The sequence below is a fragment of the Sciurus carolinensis genome, chromosome 9, assembly GCF_902686445.1.
Source record: "Sciurus carolinensis chromosome 9, mSciCar1.2, whole genome shotgun sequence".
NCBI lineage: Eukaryota > Metazoa > Chordata > Mammalia > Rodentia > Sciuridae > Sciurus > Sciurus carolinensis.
Window position 1 is genome coordinate 24,197,930 of NC_062221.1, and position 23,386 is coordinate 24,221,315.

Genomic DNA, 23,386 nt, shown 5'->3' on the forward strand with positions numbered 1-23,386 from the left:
AAAATAATTATGTTATTTGGATAGAGAATTTTTTTAAACACTAAGACTTCCACTAACTATAAACTTCATAGGAAGAAAAATCAGTATGACAGCTTCTTTTAACTTTATGTGTACATCCCCTAGAACAGTGGTTCTCAAACTTTATGCATCAGAATCACCCAAGAGACCTACCCCGCAGAGTGCAAGTGGGACTGGGTGGAGCAGAGGCTTTTCCATTTTCAGTCCCCAGGGGACATAGCACCTGGTCTGGGAACCCCACCCTAAAGTAGATATAGAGCAGCCCCTTTTGCATGCTGAACCAAACTGAATTTTTTTGTACCATCATGATGGCAGGATTTGACTTTGTTTTTAGGAGCTTTTGGGCGGGGTTTAGCTAAGTTCATGATTAATTAGCTGCTTTGAAAATGCTTTCACCATGTTATAGACTTTGTAATCTGAAGAGCTGCCTGGTTATGCCTTTCTAGTATATTCTAGTTGAGATGGTGATGAGCTATGTCAGAATGTTTCTAGGATTTTTCTTCTAGAAACTTCTCTTACAATCTGACATGACTCAAACATCATCCAATTCTTTAGGAGCAGAATTGTCCTGCATACCCTTCACTTTTACCAAGTCTTTATCTCTGCTAATACCAAGAGAAAGAAATGTATGCCACAGGCCTGGCAGTCTTACAGAACTGGGGGGTCCTTCATCAACAGTCAGAAGCAGCCTCATCTCCTTAATCCTAGTCCTTTTGATATGGCAGGGATCAATCTCAGTATCCAAACGTTGGATGACATTATTGTCATTATTCATGAAACAGCCAGACCAGTGACCAGAGGAGTTCTGCCCACAATCACCTGCTTAGTGAGCACCCTTAATAGATCTATTACTCCAAATTTTCCTTCAGGCACCTACCTGTTCCAGACAACTGTCCTTTTCATAAGCATCACAATGGTTTCTCCAGAATTTTACATGTTGAAATGTAAAAATGTCCCTCATGTGCTCCCCACTCACCAGGACTCTCTTTCTTTTCCCAGGTTGTGATGAATAACTTAAGCCCAGCCTGGAAATCATTCAAAGTATCAGTAAATTCTCTATGCAGTGGAGATCCAGACCGCCGGCTCAAGGTCAGAAATCTACCTCCATTTTAAAATAATAACCTTCCTTTTTCTCCTCATATAAACGTTGGCAAACCCCAAATTTTCTGCTTCATTCACCCAACGCTTCCACCTTTTAGTATCTTAATGGAGGAAAGAGAGGTTATTTTTCTGTTAAAGCCATTGAAGCTTAATCAATGATCTAATAAAATAAATCCTAATTGTGGTATATCAAAAGATAAAACCTCTGGCTTCTCAGAAACAAAACTGTGACAATAACTTCTGATTATACTTGGGAGTTATTTTTTAAAAAATATTTCCGTATCAATTATCTATTGTCATATAACATGCTAGCCCACAATTTAGTAGTTTAAAATAATAGTCATTTGTTTAGCTTATGGTTCTGTGCTTCGGCAAACTACACTGAACCCATCTAAGTGGTTCTCAGGTTGTTCTTCCTTGGATTCTCTCATGCATTTGCAATCAGCTGCCCATGAGCAGGTTGGCTCTGCTTCTAGGGGTTGGCTGGCTGACATCTGAAATGTCTGGTGGATTGGGCCGTATGGCTCTCATCATCCTACAGGCTAGTTTGGACTTATTCATGCAGTGAACTTTGGGTTCCAAGAAGCCAAAACAGAAGCTGCAAGACCTCTTGGAAACTTAGGCTCAGAACTTATACGGGTCACTTTTTTCATAGTCCATAAACCAAAGCAAGTCATGTGGTTATTCCAGATTCAAGGATGAGGAGATAGACTCCTCCTCTTGATAGGAGGAACTAAAAAGTATTGTGGGTATTTTTCCAAAATACCAAAAAACGTTTTTTTGAGCACTATGAGAATGCAGAAGTTGGAAGAAAAGATGCATTGGGAAGGTCAGTAATTACCAAAGAAAGACAAAGGGCTACACCAGAAGCAGACTCCAGGAGATAGTCCCCATTAAGGTTCATGGTCCTGTTACCTTGGAAGTCCAGAACCTCCAGGCTGCCAATGCCAGAGTTGATACTATCAGTTCATGATAATTAAGTAACTCACTGGAGACTATAAGCCAGAAAAAACAGTTGATTAATGTTCATTGACAAACATGACTATCAAGCAGACTTGGCAGTCAATCAACTCCACCTGGCATTTTGATGTGGGAAAATCATAGGGAAGACAATATTCAGAAGGTGACTCTTAGAGCCTGAATATGCACCCAGGGATGTTAGATAATTGAGACTGTCCATGACTTCAGATTTGGAAAGCCAGGGCATCTACCTCCACTATGGGAATAATGGTCCATCAGGCAGAGTAAACACTCACATTGACCTTTAAGGGCACCTGTTCCCCAGAAAGTGTGAGATGTTTGCCTTTGTAACTTTACATTCTCCTCACTCCTTTCACCCCACAGTCTTTGTTCCAATGGATAAAGTTCTTTTGATTTGTCCATGTTTCAACCAGGTTAGAATCTCATCTGGTTGGTTATTCCTAGTCTCTTTAAAGTGACTTTATGCATCTTTGCTTGAACCCATTGTGTGAATCCCTGGACCGAACTCTCAATGGACACATTTACTTCCATATTCCTGAGGAGCAAGTCAATTCCATCTGATATCACCTGTAAAAGCCAAGGTAGCTCGAGACTTGATTCCGGCTGGAAACTGTTTTATACCAAAATAGAAACTCCTGACCATTTGAGTTTCAGGTGGATGATCCTATGCAAGATGGCCAAGAGCTACAGCTTTAGGCATGGCATGGATATTTTCACCTGTACTCTGAGCAGCACTATCCCATTCCCAGGGAGATAAATGCCCGCCTTTGGTCAGAAGTAAAAGAATACCTCCTTTAGCCAAGGATCAGTTTTGTCATGGGGAGTTATTAAGTGGCTAAAAGGTTTTCTGTAACTGAATAAATAAAAATGTATAAAAAAGAGCAGTTTGCAGCCTTTTGGATGTCCTAATGTCTCTATAAGAACAAGGGGCAATAAAGGACATGGTTGGGTGAGTGGGCTGATGAACAGACAGATAAACAGAGAGACAGAGTAGAAAGGCAGAAAATAAAGAGTGAGAGAGGAAGACAGAAAAAGAAGAATGGAAGGAGACAAAAGAGAGGGAGGGAAGGAAGAGAGAAGGAATGGAGAATGGGTCGGAGTTTCTCAACTGCTGCATTATTGACATTTATGTCACCTACTCCCCGAGCAGTCACTTCCCGTCTCTTTCCCCACTACTGGATCATTTTGAAACAAATCTCAATCAAAAATGCTTCAATATGTATTGCTAAAAGGATAAAGAATCTCTGTAAACATAGACTCAAAACCATTATCATACCTGAAAATATTAAATAAATGTCCTTAAATTCTGCCATTATTTAGATTTGCCTGATTCTCTCATTTATTAATTGGTTTTGTCTGTTTGTTTTTAAGTTAGGATTTAAACAAGGTCCTGGTACTGAATTTGAATATGTCTCTGAAGTATTTTTTTATTGGTTAGTTGTCTGTCCCTCTTTTAATTTTCTTCCTTTGCAGTTTCCTTAATGAAGAAACCAGGTTGGTTTGTCTTGTAGCATTTCTCACAATCTCTGTTTCCCAAAAAATGGCAGTTGAGACTTGATCAGATTCAGGGTCTGTCTTCTGGCAACAGTGCCCTTAGTATTATTAAGAATTCATGTTTTTTTTATGAGTGTTTCAATCTACTTCAGTTATTATTATTTCTATGAAATATTGAATTGTTCCTTATTTGACCAATGAAAACCCCTTTACGTTGACCCTTGAGTTCTCTTGACATAAATCTGGTATAAGTGCTTAATAGTTTCCTTGCTTTATGGAAGGAATTTTTGAAATTCATGAATTATGAAATTTTGCAATTTTATCCATAGTATATATCTTTCCACAGATACTGACTCATGTTTTAATTCCTCCCCAAAGGTAATATTCTAGCTCACAGAACTGTCAGATTCATTTCTTTCATTTTGTTTTCACTGGGGGCAATTTTTATTCTAATTTAATTTTTTTCATAATTATAAAAATGGTAACATGGTTCCAACGACAAAACTACCAAAGTATATTTAGGAAAGGTAGCTTCTGTTCCTGTTCCTTTCACCTTTTATTCCTTTTCTTGTTGGTAATCATCTTATAGTGTATTTTAATACCTGGGAAAACTGGTCCCTTCCACTTCTGTGTTCCTTATCTTTTAAGCATTTTCCTGGACATGTGACCTGTGTCTTATATCTGTTTTGCTTTATAAATACCTTATCAAGGAGAAAAAAAAAAGTCCTGATGGTATTTCCATTGAGATTGCATTAAATTTTTAAATTAGGCAGAATTTCCTATTTTTAATACTGTCTTTCTACCCCAAAAATAGCATGTCTTTCCATTTGTCCAAGCATCCCTTTGTGTGTTGCAAGAGTACTTGATGTTTCTCTCTTACAGGTTTAGAACATTAAGTTTTAAGCTTATGCCAGTTATTTTACTTATTTGTTTATTTATTTATTTATTCTGCTAGTATAAGTGGAGTCTTCCATTAGACCCTCTAACTATTGTTTGCATACATAGAGGTCACCAAATTTTGTTTTCTTAAACAGCTATTTCATTAAGTTCTCTTAGTGTTTATCATAATTTTTCTATTAATTTGGGGGTCTTTCCAAGATTTTTTCCCCTACTTACTTACCTCTCGTGGCTCTAGTTATTTCTCTTCTCTAATTGCATGGGCAAGTACACCCACTAGAGTGTTAAGGAGTAGTGGAGAGAGAGGGCTTCCTTGTCTTATTCATCAGTGAAGTATAAAGTCCTACAATGACAGAGAATAGTTTTTTTTTAAGTGATTCTGAAGATGTCAGAGTTTAGCGTTTTCTCAGCCATGTCTACTGAGCCTGAAATTCCTGTGATTTTAGATAGACGCACTTAAATACCTTCAACATTCAGAGAGGATTCTTATTTGTTATGGCAACCCTGTAAAGAAATCACACCATGCAAAATGTCTTCTAAACTATGTAAAAGACATGACACAACTTCATATATAGATTTAGGGTTACATTTAATGTTAACAATTTAATGACATTATATATCAGAGTTAATAAATACCAGAGTTAATAAAGCCTTTATCAAAATCATGATTTCATTTACTTCCAACCACACTGTGAGGTAATTTCCATTATCTTCATTTTATAGATTTGGAAACTGAGGCTTAAAAATCCATGTTGTCAAACTCCAGATTTAATGCTCTTTTTATCAGGTTGTGGCACCTCAATTTTGTTGTATTTCACCTTTCTAGAAAATAAATCATCCTGATAAGCATATCCCATGACTCTTTCGACCAAAATGTTTTATTTACTATCATCCTAACATTTAACAGAGAAAAATTGTCTATATGTAACATACTACAGAAAGTCTGAGACACTATTAATTATTTGATGAAACATATAGGAAAGAAGTGGTGTCAATAAAACTAACATAATGCTTTCTTATGAATGTGTGCTTCTTAAGAAAGCATGTACCTCTGAGACTGAATGAAATACAGTCTTAATCATTCCCTTTGATTTAATCAACATATTGTTAACAACCAGTACATATTTTTAAGATTCAATGCTGGTGTTTAAAACAGATTCTTCCAGATGGGGTGCTGGGGTCTTGAAGAAGGTGAGAGGGCACCATTAGTAAGCATTGATTAGCACCCTAATTGTGCCGAGTACTGGGGGAATATTCCTGCCAGAACACCATACAAGCACCCTAAGACCATTTCATCATATATATATATCACAGGGCCATTTTCCATCTCCTCCTCTAACATGCAAACCACATAGGTAATTTGGCGACTCCCCTATACAGAGTCTATCTGGCATTCTCTGAGTAGGGTTGATTGAAGCTGGATGTCTTGAAGAGGGAACTAAGTTGCAGGGAACAGTTGCTTCTGTGTCCCCTGGCCCCTGTGCCTCACGCAGGAAAGAGGTCAGGGTTATTAAGTGAGATCATGGTGGAGTGGGACAAATAAGACACAACCAGGCAGAAGGAAGTAGCAGAAGGGAAAGAGAAGCAGCTCCCTAAAACCAAAGTGGAAGCAAGTAAAACCCAGGAACCCATAAAGACCAATACAAGTTAGCAATCAACAAATGACATTTTCACTCACAATTTATCTTGCTTGTCTTCCTGCCCTTCCTCTTGAGCTGCCATGCCTGACTGACTTAAAACAGCCACATGCATGAGTTGCTTTCTGACATTCCCAAAGTTGGACACCTGGTCAATCAGAAAAGTGCCCTATTGAATAAAAATCCCAGACCAGTGACCCTGGCATCCTCTTTTGAACAACCCTCATCAACGAAGCTGGTGCAAGGTGTTTGCATGCATTGAGCAATGTTGTCCTCTTACCGATTCTGCAGGCCTAACCAACTTACTGCAGGTACTTCCCTTAGGTAGTTTAGCATCTTTTTTTCTTATCTTACCATCTTACTGCATAGAGTACTTGCATGTGTGCACTCTGTTCTTGCCCTAATACAAAATCCTTAGCCTTTCTCCTTTAATTACATCCAGTTCTCCATGGTTTTCCTTTCCCATGTGTGACCAGGCCTTCTTGAATTAAAATCATATTTTCTCCACAAATGCATGGTTTTTGTTTGGACACTCTGAACCAGACTGATGCACAACCACCAAGTGGATTTGACTCCTCGAGTGTGTTCTTTGTCTTGAATCTTGCCCTCTTTGTTCCCAGTCCTATAATTCTTAACTTCTGGATCCCTATGTGCCTATAATTTTGTCTCTGATCATTTAGATTTTTTAAATTTTTTTTACTTCTACAGACTGCATTTTGATTCATTGTACACAAATGGGGTACATTTTTTCATTTCTATGGTTGTACACATGTAGATTCACACCATTCACATAATTATACATATACAGAGGGTAATACTGTCTGTTTCATTCTACTCTCTTTCCATCCCCCACCCCTCCCACCCCATTTTCCTCTACACCATCCAAAGTTCCTTCATTCTTCTCTGATCATTTAGATTTAATTGCTATGTTTGTTTCCTTCCTCTTTCATGCTTATTTTCTCTAACAAATCTTCTGGTTCTTACTGTTTAGAAAGGAAGAAACCCATCCCAGTTCCAACGCCCAGATCTCAATCCCTGACAGTGGCCTTAGCTCAGTCCTATCATCCCCCAAATCCATAGAAGGGACTTCAATCATTAGATAACCCATGTGTTATTTCAACAATTGCTGATTCTTGGTGCAAAACACAGGCAGTTGGAATTGAGGAGTCCATTAGCAACTATTTCCAGGATTGTTGGAAACACCTGTAATAGAGAACCTGATTCTCAGACAATTGAAAGCAATTTTACTTCCCTCTCTACTACCTTATAATTGTAAAGGGGGAAAATTGAATGGTTTATGGTCTTCTTAAGTTTTCTTGAGATTTATTGAAATCCAAGGGCTTTCTTTTCAATCTTCTGGAATCGAGGGCTGCTGGTTTTATGCCTGTCCATAGTTCACTCTGCTTAAACGTCCAGGAATTCACAAGAGGATTGCAGACTCATCAAAGCGTCTCTATATTGGATCAACTATGGCACAGGAATTCTTGACTCCACTTAAGTAAATGGCACCCCTGAGGCTATCAGGCCACCTCTCCTGAGATCTTATGATCAATATTGCTGCTTGGAAGAGCAGACCGACTTAAAGAATGTTAAATCATGCAGGAACCAAGGAGGTTTCTGAACTGAGAAGAAAACTACATATTCTCTTCATTTTAATAATTCTTTTCATTAATATTATCCCCTTATTTTACAGGAATTCAAGATTCTGTATCTTAGAAAATTGCTTAGGATTACACAGCCAAGTTAGCACAGTCAGAGTTTAAACCCAGGACTCTCATGCTGCATGGTCTCTGCTCTGAATTCTACTGAGCTTTTTATCAGGTATCAGGAACTGGGTTAGGCACTATGCTTAAATTTCCTCATTGAACTGTCTAATTATTGTAAATTAAACAATTCTGCCATTAAAAAAAAAGAGCCCCCATAATAGAAGTTTGTTTATTGCTTACATAACAATCCAAGGTAAAATTTCCAAGTCAATGTCTGCCTCTCCTTTATGAGTGGTTCAAAAACCCAGCTTTCTTTTGTCTTGTGTCTTGTCCATACCTTAGGGCCTTGGTTTTGTTTGCATTCAATAGGCAGAAGGGAAAAATGTGGAGGAGGGCCTCTCTAGGAGTTTTAGTGCTGAAAACAGTATTGGCATTGCTGCCTATATTCCAGTGACCAGAAATCAGTCACATAGCCACATAGCTGCAAGTGGAACTGGGAAATTTGGTCTATGTGGATGCCCACAAAGGAAAAACAAAACTAACGACAACCAAAAAAAAAAAAACCAGATTGTGTATATGTGTGTGATCAGCTAGCTGCCTCTTCCACAGAGAGAGAGACTTTTATGATCCCATTTTGCAGATGACAACACTGAGATTCAGGTGAAATAACTGAATTCACAGAGTTTATAAGTGGCATGAGCAGAGTCAAGTCTGTCTGACTTTGGAACCTAAACTCCACACTAGCACTGTCCAATAAGTCTTTCTGTGATGATAGAAATATTCTCTATCTAAACTGTTCTGAAGAGTAGCCCCACCCACATATAGCCAGATCACTTCTCTCCCTGTCTCTCCCCTTTCTCTTCAAACCTCCTTCTTATTTTCAGCTTCCCATCCCTTTTCTCCAAAAACACCATCCTTTTCATTTATCAAGGAAAATTCCACCCCTTCGTGTGTCGAGACACTGCTACAAGTGAGGATCCTCTTCTTCCAGTCCTCAATGACTCCAAAGGGGGCAAAATAGTCTTCTACAAATAGGGTCAGCAGTAGGTGCTTCCGTGTCAGACTGTGAGAATCAGGTCTGATTTCCTCAACATCTAAAAAGAGAGCATACTTTGCCAAAGCAAGTACTGTTGTTTTGCTTTTTTTTCCAGGAAACCAAACAAGCTGGTCTTAGATTAAAAAGAATCTTGGGAGTTTTTAATGGATAAATGGATATAGAATTTCAGTGAGGAAAATGGAAAGTTCTGGTAATAGGCATGGTAATGTTTCCACACACTGTGAGTACATTGAGTGCCACAGAGTGTACACTTAAGAATGGTTAAAATGGTAAATTTTTTGTTATGTACCTTTTACCACCATAAAAAGTAAATAAATAAAAATATTTCCTGTTAATATGACCTCAAACTTGCCCCTTGTGAGGCTACCTGACCGTGTACGAAGGAATGTGTGACGTCTGTCTCTATCTGGTGGCCGTACCTCTGATGGCTCCTGTTCTCTCCGTAACCTAGCATGGGGGTATGTATGGCAGTTCCTAAGAGATTCCTTCTGATTCTCAGTTCCTCAGTTTCAGAGATTTTTGTGGGTGGCGGGGGAGGTCCTTCCGTGTCCAACCATTATGAAAAAAGAACACAGAAGAGGTGGCACAATCTGGACAATTTTATTGTGAAATTTGTCCATGGTCATGCTGTGTATTTAGCTGTCAAGACAGAGAGTCTGCCTGTCAGTCTTTGGTTCAAAATGTTTTTGAAGAAATTACCTTTGGAAAACAACTTTCAATTCTGATTTAGGAGCACCAAATGAACATTAGTCAGTCCCTAATGAGCTCTCTAGATGAAAGAGTGGGAGTCCTCTTGTCATTGAGATGGACATCTCCCCAGTAGAGAGAACATGCATCTGAACAAATCTCCATCCCTGTGACTGGAAGCAGTTTCCTCACATTATTTAACCATACTTATGGTCCAGTTCTGCACTGAAAACTGGTAAGTAACCAGTTCTTGGGAAGATGCTTAAGAAAAAATGGGGAGTTGGATGAAGTTTAATGATGAATGGGAGGAATATTCTGAGTAGAAATTTTGAGAATTCCCTAATACAGTTTTGTAGCATAATTCAAACTGGTGGGACTCAGAGTTTTGTTCAAATGGTGCCCCATACTGTTGACACTGGCTATGCTGATTGCTCTTCTTTGCATTTATTTATTGACCTTTTTTTTTCTTTTTTGCTTACTTGTGTTTATGTGAGCTATTTCATTATTTATTGGGCCACTTTTTTAACACTGAAACTGAAAACATTGCTTCAAGATCTTGATTTTTATCTCTGCACATTTGGAAAAGTTGTTTTTAACGCAGCCTTATCAATAGGAGGATCTTCACAAACTGGGTTGACTTCCCAAGAGGCCTTTGCATTGATTCAGCATCTGCAGAGCATGCAGCTTCTCTCCCATATTTTAAACATTACACAGGGTACTTGAAAAAAATATCCCAATCCAGCTATTTTGGGCATTTCTTTCTGTAAAGTATTTATTTTCAATAAAATCATCAAATAAAACATGAAGAGAGTTTTCTCAGCTCCTCAGAGCTGAACATGAGAAGTTCAGCTTTAAAACACAGAAAGTCCTTGAAGTCAAGAGAAATAACCCTTTCTTGGGTGACTGCGAGAAAAACCTAGAGACCTTCCTGAGGAGCAGGAGGAGGTATCAACATTTCCTCAGGAGACCCCATCTGTCTGAAAAATGCTCAGGCTTCCAGAAAGGGGTTGCAGAAGGCCAGGGTTTTGTTTGTGTGGAGTACATGAAACAAATGTTAAGGAAGAGCAAGTTGCTTCTTAGGAAATTATTTTCTTTTTGAGAGCATGTGAATTACCTTCTTATATGTAACCTTGAACTTGCTGCAAAAGAGCACAAATGATTTTTGGACAATCTCAGTAAAGAGAAGAAAGTTAGTGTAATGATCACCCCCACCTCTACCCCACACTATTTGAAGGATGGAAAGCAAGAGATGGAGAAATGCCATCTCCAGTTGCCTGCAGAAGCTGCTCATGCTTGTGCTAGATGGTTCCCCTTTCACTTGACCTGGTCTCCAACTTCTTTACTAATATAGGAACTCAGCTCTGTCCATCGCTCAGATTTGATGAGACTGGAAAGAATCAACTCATGCAAGAGGCAGGTGCCCCAGTCAGGAAGCCAATACACTTCACATTGATTTACAAAAACTATAATCCCCATGCTTCATACCATGAACATTTTCCTGTATCTTGACACTTATGAAGCAGAATTAGCGACACTACCTGGGTGAGCATGGACATTTCAGGGCAAGGGACTATAAGGAGCCTTGAAAGATTCCACTCTGGTAAGCAGTTTTGACTCAGAATCTCAAGAATCTGGAGAATCAGATTAGATTCATAAGATATTTGTTCTTAAAATGCAGAAAATTCTAGGCCTTCATGGATTCATTAAAGCTAATTGTGGGCTGTAGACTCCTGAGTTGTGCCATAGTTAGTCTTGTCAAAGTATAATTTTCAAAAAGTTAAAAAGCATGACTCTCACTGGGCTACCAAATGAACATGTGTCAAAAATTTTATTCAACTCATTAATTAATTAGAAAACCAATGAGATGATAAAACTGTTCTCCGAGAGAATTTTGAGGCATTCAGTCTATATAGTCATTTTCTCTTTTAAATAGGACTAAGATTTCTAGATACAAAACTGGTCCCTGTCCTTCAGGGTAACACACCATAAACTTCAGGGTTATCTTTGCTTTCAGACAAAAATCATTACGCTATATAACTAAATATATATCATATATATATATATATGTATATGATATATATATGTGTGTGTATATATATATATATATATATACACGAACATATAGTTTAACATGCATGATTTTACAGAGTCTGAGCTTCTGATTAACAAATGGTAAATATCAGAACAAAGCAATGGTACATTCTAGCAGGAAAATACGTCATCCTTGAAAGGACCTGTGAAACACAGTTTCAGTGTGGCATTGAAAGGACTGCAGTTTTACTCTTGGACTGAATTCCGGATTGTAGATAATTCTCCTGGCAGGCTGAAATAGCCCACTCAGTTCACATTTCTAGATCCCGCTGTAAGCTTGAAGTTCCTGTCTGTCCGTTACACCTTCTCCCCATCCCTGTATAGTTGGCACATTTCTAACCTTCAGATTATCAGCTCAAAACTCAGTCACTCAGAGATGTCTTCCCAGAGATCGTTCATACTTGCGTTTCTCCAGTTATTCTCTAATTTACCACCCTATTCATCTCCCTCACAGCCCTTACCATCATCTGTAATCATCTTGTTTATTTGTTTACATGTTTATGGTTTGTCTCCTCTACTGAAATGTAAATTCCAAGGTCTAAGGGAAAGGAACTGGACTATCTAATTCACCTGTACATCTTCAGCTCTAAAACAGTGCTTGGCATATATGTAATAGCTCTTAATAAATATCTGCTTAGAGGATGGACGGATGGATGGTTATGTGCACAAACTCACAGTCACATCAACCAGATCTTATGGAAGACATCCCTGCCAGGTTTTGCTATTTAGATCCCTGGAAAAATACCCCTCTCTTCTACTTATCCTTACCCCTGCATATAATGATCTACTCATTAGTTTAATATTTCCATCACATCATTACTGGTCGGGGCACCTCCTTTCATTTAAGGCAGGGCCTAAATTCATCATAGAAACTTTTTCCCCTCATTGTTTCCCTTTGAGAACACCCCCATTGAGCCTCTTTATCATCATATCCCCTCCTTACAGTTTTTCCCCTTAGGTCAAAATTTATTTCCCTCCACCAACCCCAGGTTACAAGAAATAAAGGACAGAAAGGAAGAGTCTTGATGGGGAAGAAGCCAACAAGAAAAACATTCCTTTGGGAATGAGGGGCCAGAAGGAAAGTCACAAAAAGAAGAAACAGAATCTTGGTCATAGCTGGCTTTCACAGCAGCGATTTCAGAGGACAAAGGGGACTAAATTTTTCTTAGAAAAGAAACAGGAAAGAAAGCAGCTGTGTGGATTTTCCAAATGTCAAGTCCCTTTCATTTCACTGGCATAACTTCGTGGGTTAGTACTTGACTTCCTTTGAACAGTCTCTGAAATAGCAAGGACCAAGTCCAGAGCTAAGAATGGTAAATCCTGGCTTACCTTTAAGCCATGAGATTTTCAAAGGAATAAATCACGAGAGGGAGGTAGGGGTGAGGGAGACAAACAGGATTCAATTAAGTCTCCAAGTGCGTGAGAAAAGAAAGGGCCATCCTCTAAATTCTGATCCTCCGAACTTTTCCAGCAATTGACTTACATCTTCTTCCCCTTGCCTTTCCCTTGGAAATAAAATCTCTGCCTGACATTACCGTTGTTGACCACCCATGCCTGATTGCACTGGCATTTAAAACACTTTATGACAGCTATCCCCTGAAAGAATAAAATCACTAAATGGACTTGTCGGGAAGCATTACCTCCAGCTCATCTCCCCTGCAGACCAGCTGGCTCTCTTCATAAACTCTCTTACAGTTGCCTCAACCCTGCTACTCCCAATAATGAAAGTGACTCCTGAGGGCATGCAATGTGGCAAACCACAACAGACATCAGGACAAGGTCCGCATGTGATCTAGTACAGTCTCGTCAATGTCGGCCACATCAGAATCTCCTGGAGGGCTTGTGAAAACAGATTGCTGGGTCCCATCCCCAGAGTTCATGATGCAGTAGATGGAGGGTGAGGCCTGAGGATTTGCATTTCTAACAGGTTCTCGGATGCTTCTGATGCTGCTGGTCCAGAGTTCATGTTAGAGAATAAATACTGTAGAACTAATTAAGAGACAACCTCCACAGCATGTTTCCCTCAGCTCACCCACCTCCACCTGAAAATTGCTTTATGTCTGCATCCATTCTTTCTTTCTTTCCCAAACCAACATTCATCTGCCTACTTCACACCAGTCTCTCATATCGTTCAAGGACTCTTTCCTAGCTACTCATTGACAAATGCATTTTAAAGCTAGAAGGAAGCTTTGGAGTCACATCTCAATCAGGGCTTCTCAACTTCAACACTACTGACATTTTCAGCTGGATAATTCTTTGCAGCAGCCAGGGGCAGGGGATGTGGATGGACCTGTGCATCCTAGGACAGTCTATAACATCCCTGTGCATGGTAGGACATTTAGTGAACTTCTACCTGCTTGTAGAGAGTAGCCTCTCCCAGTAGTTACAACCAAAAATGTCTCCATACACTGCCAAAGGTCCCCAGTGGAGTAGAATGGTCCCTGGATAAGAACCACTACTTTAGTCAATTGCATCTTTAGTCTCTTCCTCTTTATTGTGACTGAAGGGTTAAAATGCATTGTGTCCCTTCCTGAATTTGGAGTGATAGGGAAATAGGGACACAATTCAGAAACATGGCTATCAAAATATCATTTTATTGTGGCTAAAGTTGGCCCCCGATGCACAGGTAGGAAAGTTTCTCCCCGGGGCGGGGGGGACTTTCAGGTTGGTGTGTCATTAACAATAAGTGAGGAAGCCCATAATCAATATTAGGCTGGGAAGAAAAGATTTGTATAAATACCAGGCAGGACTGCAGTGGCATAGCTAATGTTGTGGTTCTCATCCTAGGATACATATTAAAATCACCTGGGGAGCTTTAAAAATATTCATTACTAGACCCCACCTCAAACAAACATAATTTCTGGGTAAAGGGTCAAAGTATCAGAAATTTTTAAAAGCTTCCAAGGTGATTCTAATGTTAGTTGAAATGAAGGACCACTGCTTAATTTAATGGACTAAGAAAAAACAATCCCTTGGGATTTGGGGAGACAGGGAGGTGCTGAGATTGAACTGAGGTCCTTGGGTATGTGCTCTACTACTGAGCTACAGCACTAGCCCCATTATTTTTCTTATAAGAGACAGGGTCTTGCTATGTTGTCCAGGCTAGCCTCACATTGGAGAGCCTCCTTCCTCAGCCTCCCAAGTAGCTGGGATTATAGGTGTGTACCACCACAGCTGGCCTCCTTGTTGGGATATTTTTCTTAAGAGTATTAAGAAAATAACCAGCCAGACTGAAACAAGAGTTTCCAGTAAGTTTCCTAAGGCTTTTTTCAGCCAACTAGTCCTCAAAATTCTTCTGATGTATAAGTCACATAAACTTCTTAGAAAGAGCATAACATGTGTTGGCTTCAAAGTAGGCTTCCTAGGAGAACATGGTATCTGAACTAGGTTCTGGAAAGTATCTGCAGAGCCCTAGAAGTTTGTGATTAATAGGCTCAATGATGTGGCATTTTAATGTGTTGAGAAAGAGACCTCAGGGAAGGATAAGAGATGACCAAGACTGTGGATCTTGCTAAGGAGCCTTGTGGGTCATGCTAAGGAGCTCATATTTTTATCTCAAGAGCAACAGGCTGCAATGATGGGTTCTATGCAGGAGAGTGATGTGATGATGTTTGAATCCTTGGGAACGATGCTGTGCATGTTTCATGGAACTTGTGTTGAATGAGAATAAGACTGAATGAAGTAGAAGATCTGGTTAGAAGTCATAGCAATAAACCAGGTGGGATGACCAGAACTTGGTGCCAGATTCCTGCTGCATATGGAGAGAGAAAGAGGGAAGACTCAAAAATTAGTCCTTGATTCTTGGCTTGGTCCCATGGATGGAAGATGGTACCATACTTTAAGATGAGGCCACTGAAATAGCAGGAGGTTTGGAATGGGAAAGATGAGCTCAGTTTTTTACTTACTGAATTTAAGGCATTTATGGACTATTCAGTGGGCACATTGACCCAGGATTATCTCACATTCAGCACAGGAAGTCCCATGTCTCAGGACACCACTCAGTCCTGGGCCAACCAGGGCAGCTAGACAACATGGCAGTTGGCTACATGAATTTGACTCTCAGAGGAGAGAACTGAGCTGTGTAATAAATGTAAGAATCAATAAATAGATGGAAAGCTTGTGTGCAGACATACATCTAAGTGCTCATGTGTATAATGCAAACACACAGGTAACAGTATACATTTCTTGATGGTTAAATCATAAAGCTACTTATTTTTTAGGATTTTTAAAAAAATTTTCTACCTTACTGATGTGCTACATTTGCAATAAGGAAAAACAAAAATGCTGGTTTGAAATTCACACACATTTTTAATATGTGTGCCAATTTGTTATATTTGCTTAGACCTTTTTGGTTCTTACTTAAACATTCAGAATTGAAACAACTATTTTTAAAGTCCCAGCGGGTTGTGCTGGTGATGGGCAAGCATATTCTATTTTTGTATGGTGACATTATTAAAAGTTAGGAATAGACTATGGATCAATCTGGCTTATCATCTCTTAAATTCCAGTGTCTATGTAGGCTTAAAGCAACCTGGCAATAGAGTGACTACTTGGTGATATGAACTCAAACAAACAGAAAGGCTGCCATCCCTTTCAATTTCCATTATTTTCCTAAAATGAGTTTGTCATATACCACATTCCTGGGTTGTTCATTTCAGAAAGACAGCCTAGGTCAGGGAATATAGCTCAGTTGGTAGAGTGCTTGCCTTGCATGCACAAGGCCCTGGGTTCAATCCCCGGCACCACCAAAAAAAAAAAAAAAAAAAAGACAAAGACAACCTATACCACAGTTTTTAAGTATATATTTGGGACTGTAGCTATACCATCTAACTTTGCAAAGCCCATGGCCAACGATTCATTGACTATTCTTTAAAACCATGAACTAGGAATGTTGACGCCAGTCCTCACTCTAAAGCCAGTCAGACTACATGGGAAACCTGCAAGGGTTCTCCCAGATCCTGTGGAACTGTGCACAGTGGTGCTGGGACGTGAAGCCTGGGATTCCTCAGAACCACATGATAGAGTCCTTCAGGGATTCCAACCACTTAATCTTCCCTGAGTGGGGGTGTCGGGGAGAACCAGAGAACCAGAAAAGAGAAATGACTTTCCCTGGACCACATGGCTGATTAGAAGTCAGAACAAGACTTGAATATGGATTTACAGGAAAAAAAAAAAATGAAGTCATTATCCTACCCCCGATGTATGCCAGAAACGATGCCATGCACTTCCCCACTTGGGGACCTTTGGCAGTGTATGGAGACATTTTTGGTTGTAATAACTGGGAGAGGCTACTCTCAACAAGTAGGTAGAAGTTCACTGAATGTCCTACCATGCACAGGGATGTTCTAGTAACCCCTCTAATCCATGCAACAAAATTAACAACGAAGCCAAAGCTGAGCGAGTAGAGTAAGCTCCTAAAAATTCACAAACCTCTTGGGGATAAAACCTGAAGCCTGAAGTGCCAACAACCTTCAGTGGCTTAATAGCACCTATCGTGTTTCAGGTGAAGTGCCCTCAGCTTTGAGCAGCCAGGAAACAGAACCTCAAGAGTTGTTCTAAGCTTGTTACAAAAGCCCAGGAGCCGTAAAGTGTTTTGAATATCTCAGGAGGACACTGCATCTATGTGGGAGAAATTATGTAAGGGAAGAAAGGAGAAGATACCTTAGAGAGTTTTTTTCTTGCTTTTAAAAATGATCGAAAAAAATTTTTTTTTCTTTTCTATCTACGTTGTATGTAGTCTACCCATTTCCTGGCACTTCTCAACATTTCCTCTTCAGAGCCTCGCCCAGGAGGTAGTCAGGGCAGGAATGGTTATTCCCATTTTACGGATGAAGGAAGGAAGATACAGATTGAGCAATCTGCATGGGATTTCATAAATAACTTGCAGAAGTAGGAAGAGAAGCTTGGAAAGAAAGATGCTGGTGAATGTGATTGAATTGTGCTTATGTCCATGTATGAATATGGCATAATAAATCTCAGTGTTATATATAGGTATAATACACCAATAAAAATTAAAAATAAATCTAAAAAAAGAGAAAGTAGGAAAGAAAGCCATTGCTTAGAATGGATTACAGTATTTTATTATATATTCCTATATTGCTTGTATATTTTAAATTTGATACAGTAATAGAATTTTTAAAGGATGTAGCAACAATGAATATAAATGAACATGTTGGTAATTTCTTCCTTCCTCACAATTGTGGTGCACACACCCTAGTACCCTCATGATTCCCACCTTGCAGTCTCTGTATCTTTGTGTCATTCCCTCCCTTTGACTATCAGCAGGACCTCTGACCTTCTAGCCAGTAGATTTGACAGAGGAGATGGGATATTATTCTTGTGTTTATGTTACCTTAGACAGTGAAGGTGAAGATGTAGTTAAGATCTCTAATCAATCGACTTCGACTTAATCCAAGAGAAATTGTATTGGTGGCCTGACCTAATCATATAAGACCATTAAAAGATGGCCTGAGTCTTCCCTAAAGTTAGAGATTCCAACCAGCATACTCTGTCTCTCTGCTGCTGGCTTTTAAGAAGCAAGCTGCAGTAAATACTACGGCCAAAAACCTGAGGGAGTTTGAAAGTAGATCCTTCCCTGGTCAAGCATGCAGATGGTAATCTGGGAGCCAACAACTAGATTTCAGCCTTGTGAGACCCTGAACAGAGAATCTGGGTAAGGTGTCAGACTCCTGACCCACAGAAATTGTGAGATAACAGATGGGTATTCTTCCGTGGTAAATTGTCACCTAGCAATGACCCTAATACACAGTGGATGATCTCTTGTGCCCACTTGGTTTTACACACTTTATTTTCTAATAAAAGAACTTTATTAGAAAAGATGTTTTTCTTTCCTCATTTTTTATTGGTGCATTGTACTTGTACATATTGATGGAATTTGTTGTTACATATTCATACATGCACATAATGTAACAATAGAATTTGGCCAAAATCACTCCCCAGCTTTCCCCCTCCCTCCCCACTCCCACCCCTAAGTCCCTTTCCTCTACTGATCTCCCTTTGATTTTTTAGGAGATCCACCCTCACCTTTGTTTCTAATGAAAGAATTTGAACACCTACCAGGAGCTAGGCACTCTCTCAGCATGTTACACACAAAAATATCTCACATTTCATCTTCCCCCAAACCTTGGAGGAATTGATATATTTGTACCCATTTTGAGAATGAGGAATTGAGATTCAGTAGGATTAAGCAACTTTCCCTGCATCCCATCATTAACACTGAAAGGCGAGGAAATTGAAAGCCAAGCCTGGACCTGAGAATAAAGAAAGTTCTAGCTTTGTCTTTGTTGCAACCAACTGGCCATAGAGTGTACCACAACACAAAACTAATTCTAGGGCACTTCCCTCTCCTGCCAGTGCCTCCCAACAAGACTTTCTGCTGGGTTTTCACTCATGCTATTCGTGAGTGGCTTCTGATTCAGACCTGATGCATTGTGGGGCCTGCATCTTTTCAGTGGTGACAGTAGGTTCTGTGTGTAGCTGTTACGCGGGAGAAGGAGGCTGTGTGGGAACCATCTGTGGGGGCTGTGAAGACACTGGACTGCAGACTGCAGACAGTTGAATGGTTCAATATTAATGGAGCTTGGAGTTTAGAGAAGCCATTCGATATGACCTTCTTTCATTCTGCCGTGGAACTGCGTGCCAAAGCTCCTGCTTTATCAATTTTTCACTTGGGCACAGCCATCCTAGCAGCTGTTGTCCATATGTTTCCAGGTTCCAGGATTTGAAAACCCATCACCAACCCAAATCCAGGAACCCAGAGTGAAGGAGGAAAATACCCAGCTTCCATTCTTGCCAAACTACCTGCTGTTTTACTCTACTAAGGTTTTCTTTCTAAACCAGAATAGCAGGCAGGCAGACCTGCCTGGTTCTACCACCTACTTACAGACGACTGGGTCAGAATTTAGTATCACCCTTTTGGAGCTTTGCTTTGTTCATTTAGCAAGTGGAAATAATAATAATAAGTCTGTATTTCACAGGGTTGTTTCATTCATTTATTCATTCTCTCATTCATCCATTCATTCTCTCATTCATCCAACACATCTATAACAGCCTCAGTCATCCACATGAAGAAATTATAATCAGGGATCAAAACCAGAATTTGACAACCATCTCCATTTTAAATGTTTAAGCAACTAACTGAGTATCTTTTAGGCACCTGCCATCTGTGTACCAAAGCTCTGCATCTTCAATAATGATTTCCAAGGTAACAAAGATATTGCTAAGCAGCAATGGAGCCCAGAAATGGTACTCAGGTGGCTGCCCATCACTTTCTCCATCCTGATGTACTCATGTGTGTCTTTTTGTTCAATCCATCCATTAACTTTGGCTCCAAATTGCCAATGAAAATTTCAAAGACTAGTAATGGCCCAGAGTTGAGATGGGTTCCTAGTGTTGTATTCACTGTGACTACCTTCAGGAGGAATCTCTAAATTTAGCCCTGTGACCTCTGTTGGACCTGGGAGATGTGGAAGAGGTTTTCAGAGGTGGTTTCCTAGGACAGAATTTGACCCTGTGAGGTTTTCTGCTATGGTAATATGTAAGGGAAAGAATTTTCTTTGTTTAATGAAATAGGTGGTTGCAATGTGAGAATTATCAAAAAAAAATTTATTTTCCTATTGATTCAGTTTACAGTAAGAAATATATTGATATGAAAAGGGGAAAAAATACCTTGTAGAGCATTTCCTTTTGGAGTATTGTATGTTTTGAGAAATATAACTGAACCCTTCAGTACCCTGGACTGATACGCAATGACAGATTCCCTATTAGTTTTCTCCTATTTGTTTATAGTTTGTCACCTTTTCCCAGAGTTTGTGTCCAGAATGAGTCACATATAGTGAGATTCTAACCACTTTCTGTGCAAAGTAACCCTTGCATCAGAAATTGGATACCCTGCAACTGTTGGAAAGAAAGGCCTTTTGGGGCAGATCCTTGAGTTACCTGAGTCCCTCTCCAAGGTCAAGATGTGCGTTCCTCTCACAATTCTGAACAACAAAAAAAAATCTTTTCTGTGCTTAAATTGTACAACCTACAATTTACAATGGCAATGCCCTCCCCCTCCCACCTCTCAATGACATTTTCTTTTTAAAGTCAGTAAGAAAGTCTAAAAAGCATTTTGGATTTCTATTATGAATCTGTGGTCTCAAAAGTGCTTTCTTTACAGTCAAGGTCCCAGAGTTAGGTAGGCAGACTTGTGCCACAAAATTGAGACTTCAAAGAATGAAAAGTGAATTTATTGTATAAAGACTGAATACTTGAAACTTTGAATCTTTTAAAATTCATGTGACTCTAGGGAAGATACTTCTCTGGACCACCATCATTAATAAAATGGATATAAAGAGTTCCCACCTCCTAGAATTTTAAGGATTAAAGGGGAAATGCAGGCTACATATTCAGCATGTAGTAAGTAATAAAGAAGCTGGAGCTAAGTTCCTTGGAATAGACCGAATGATAGATCATTCATTAAGGTGCTTTGTGGGCCAGACACCAATGAAGTGAAATACAAGTGTGTTCTCTGAAGCATCTGCCACTCCTAAAATGAGTCTCAGGGTTTCCAAGAATAAATGGCTCAATCTCAAAGACAAGGAGATGTTAATTGTGATCGTAACCAAGAGGACTCCTGAAGAGATAACTCCAGCTCTTAGTTCTGAAGGCCTAGTGCCATTTCAGGGTAGGTTCAGTATTCATCTGGACAACACAGATGGATAGAGGCAATAACAGAAATATAATTTAATACCTGTTTTGTCCTGTCAGCCTGGAGAACTTCTCCCCAGAATGATTTCAGTCTTCCAGCTTTCCCATTTTCTCCTCTAAGCAGACATTATTTGGCACCTCCAGCATCTCCCTTGGCAGTCAATCCCAATCTCAATTCATCAGAGGCTTTCCTGTTCATGTTGTTCTGGGTCTCTTCTTCCTTACCTGAAAACTGTCTTTTGTTGATTGCAATTGAGTTATCGAAAGCTAGAAAAATGACTTGCTGTTTCTTTACTCCTGCTCGTTATTGGAAAGCCATCAAGGCTTTAGATTGCGCCCAGCTTTCCTTTACCTTCCGTGATTATACTCCGCTGAAACTCCTGATAATTTTGTCCAGAGTCCATAGTATCCTTAAGGCCTCTTCTATTCTAAGACCCAGAGGATAAAACTGACTTTGGGATCTTTTACTGCTTGCCGGGATGGCTTGTTCTCCCAAGAGCATAAATATGATTCACATCTAAAAACCAGGCACAGAAAATGGCCTACGTTGAAAAGAACTAATAGCAATTACATACACTAGTATTTCTCAGTCCTCTAACTAGCAGTATCAGCATCACCTAGGAACTTGGTAGAAATATAACATTTCATGCTCTATCCCACACCTAAAAGCAGGAATTCAGGCCTCCCCATAATTTTTATGTGTGCTAATGTTTGAGAATCAATTGGACAGACTATGCCACAGTTGTATACCTTGATTTCATACAGCCATTAAATGGCCAGTAATGCATGAAATTGTTTTTGGGGATTTCACAAGTAGGTTTGAATTTCAAGTCTTTTGTTTTACCAGGAAGACAAGGAAAATTAACACTCTTCAAGGTCCAAGGTTTTATTTAAGTAAAGTCAAATGTTGTCACAGGCCTGACTTAAAAATGCAGGATCTAGGAGAGATACTGCCAGATGCAGGCAGGTATTTCTCTGGATGTTGCATATTTATTATATACTCCAATGCAAAGAGGGCATAAAGTTTCTTTATAATCTTACAATGGGATGCTTTGCATATGCATGCTACCTTTCTGGTCTTCCAAGATATTTGTGTTTTCTACCCAAATTCAAATAAGATTTTGACTATCCTAGGGTTATAAATACATAATACCCTCAAATATCACAGGGTTTGTGATATGATTTACTCTTTTTGCATGATATCAGATTGATGGGAAACACTTCCCAGTAGAACTATCTGTAATGTCCTTTTGTGCATTCTACAGAATGTTCAGTATTGGTTCTGTCCAGTAGGGTAGCCACTAGACAGGTGTTGGTACTGACTACTTGAAACATGGCTAGTGATAAGACAGAAATAGTTTTTTTTTTTTTAATATTTTTTATTTGTTCTAATTTGTTGTACATGACAGTAGAATGCAATGATTATACATATTGTAGGATCACATTGGTCATGTGGTCAGATAAGTACATGAGGTAATAATGTCTGTTTCACTCTACTATCAGGAACAGAGTTTTAAATTGTATTTAATTTTAATGAGTTCACATTTAAATAGCATTTAAATTTACATGTGGCTAGTCGCTACCACTAGATAACACAGATCTAAATATATTGATCTAATATCTTACACAACAATTCATTCAGTGAAAAGGTGTTTGTACACTTTAGAAGAATATTTAGAAAAGTTAAAAGATGGTGGTCTAGAACAGGCTTTCTAAAATTGATGGAGGTACTTTGGGAGCTAGTCCAAAAGTAATTTGTCTGAATCAATTATGAGGATAGTTTAACAAAGTTAGGAGGAGACTTCTGTTCATGAAGGGTGCTAGGTCATTCTAAGACCAGCAGGCTTTCTTAGACATTTGAAAACTTCAGTTCTTCACTAATCCACTTTAAATGGGAAGAAAAGGTTACTGGATCCTAATGTGAGAGAAATCATGGAATATACAGACAACAGTTCTTCAAGAGAAATCATACAAGAATATTCCAAAAACAGAAATTCTTTTTTTCT

At 39.2% G+C, this 23,386-nt stretch overlaps 1 protein-coding gene across 1 annotated transcript in view; it reads left to right on the forward strand.

Annotated features, from left to right (window-relative positions):
* Positions 1–23,386, forward strand: part of Cpne4 (copine 4) — a 470,230-nt gene that overhangs the window by 350,036 nt on the left and 96,808 nt on the right. The window contains exon 7 of the mRNA XM_047564415.1: positions 1,018–1,107. Within this exon, the coding sequence (XP_047420371.1) occupies positions 1,018–1,107 (90 nt within the window). The remainder of the gene's footprint in view (positions 1–1,017; positions 1,108–23,386) is intronic.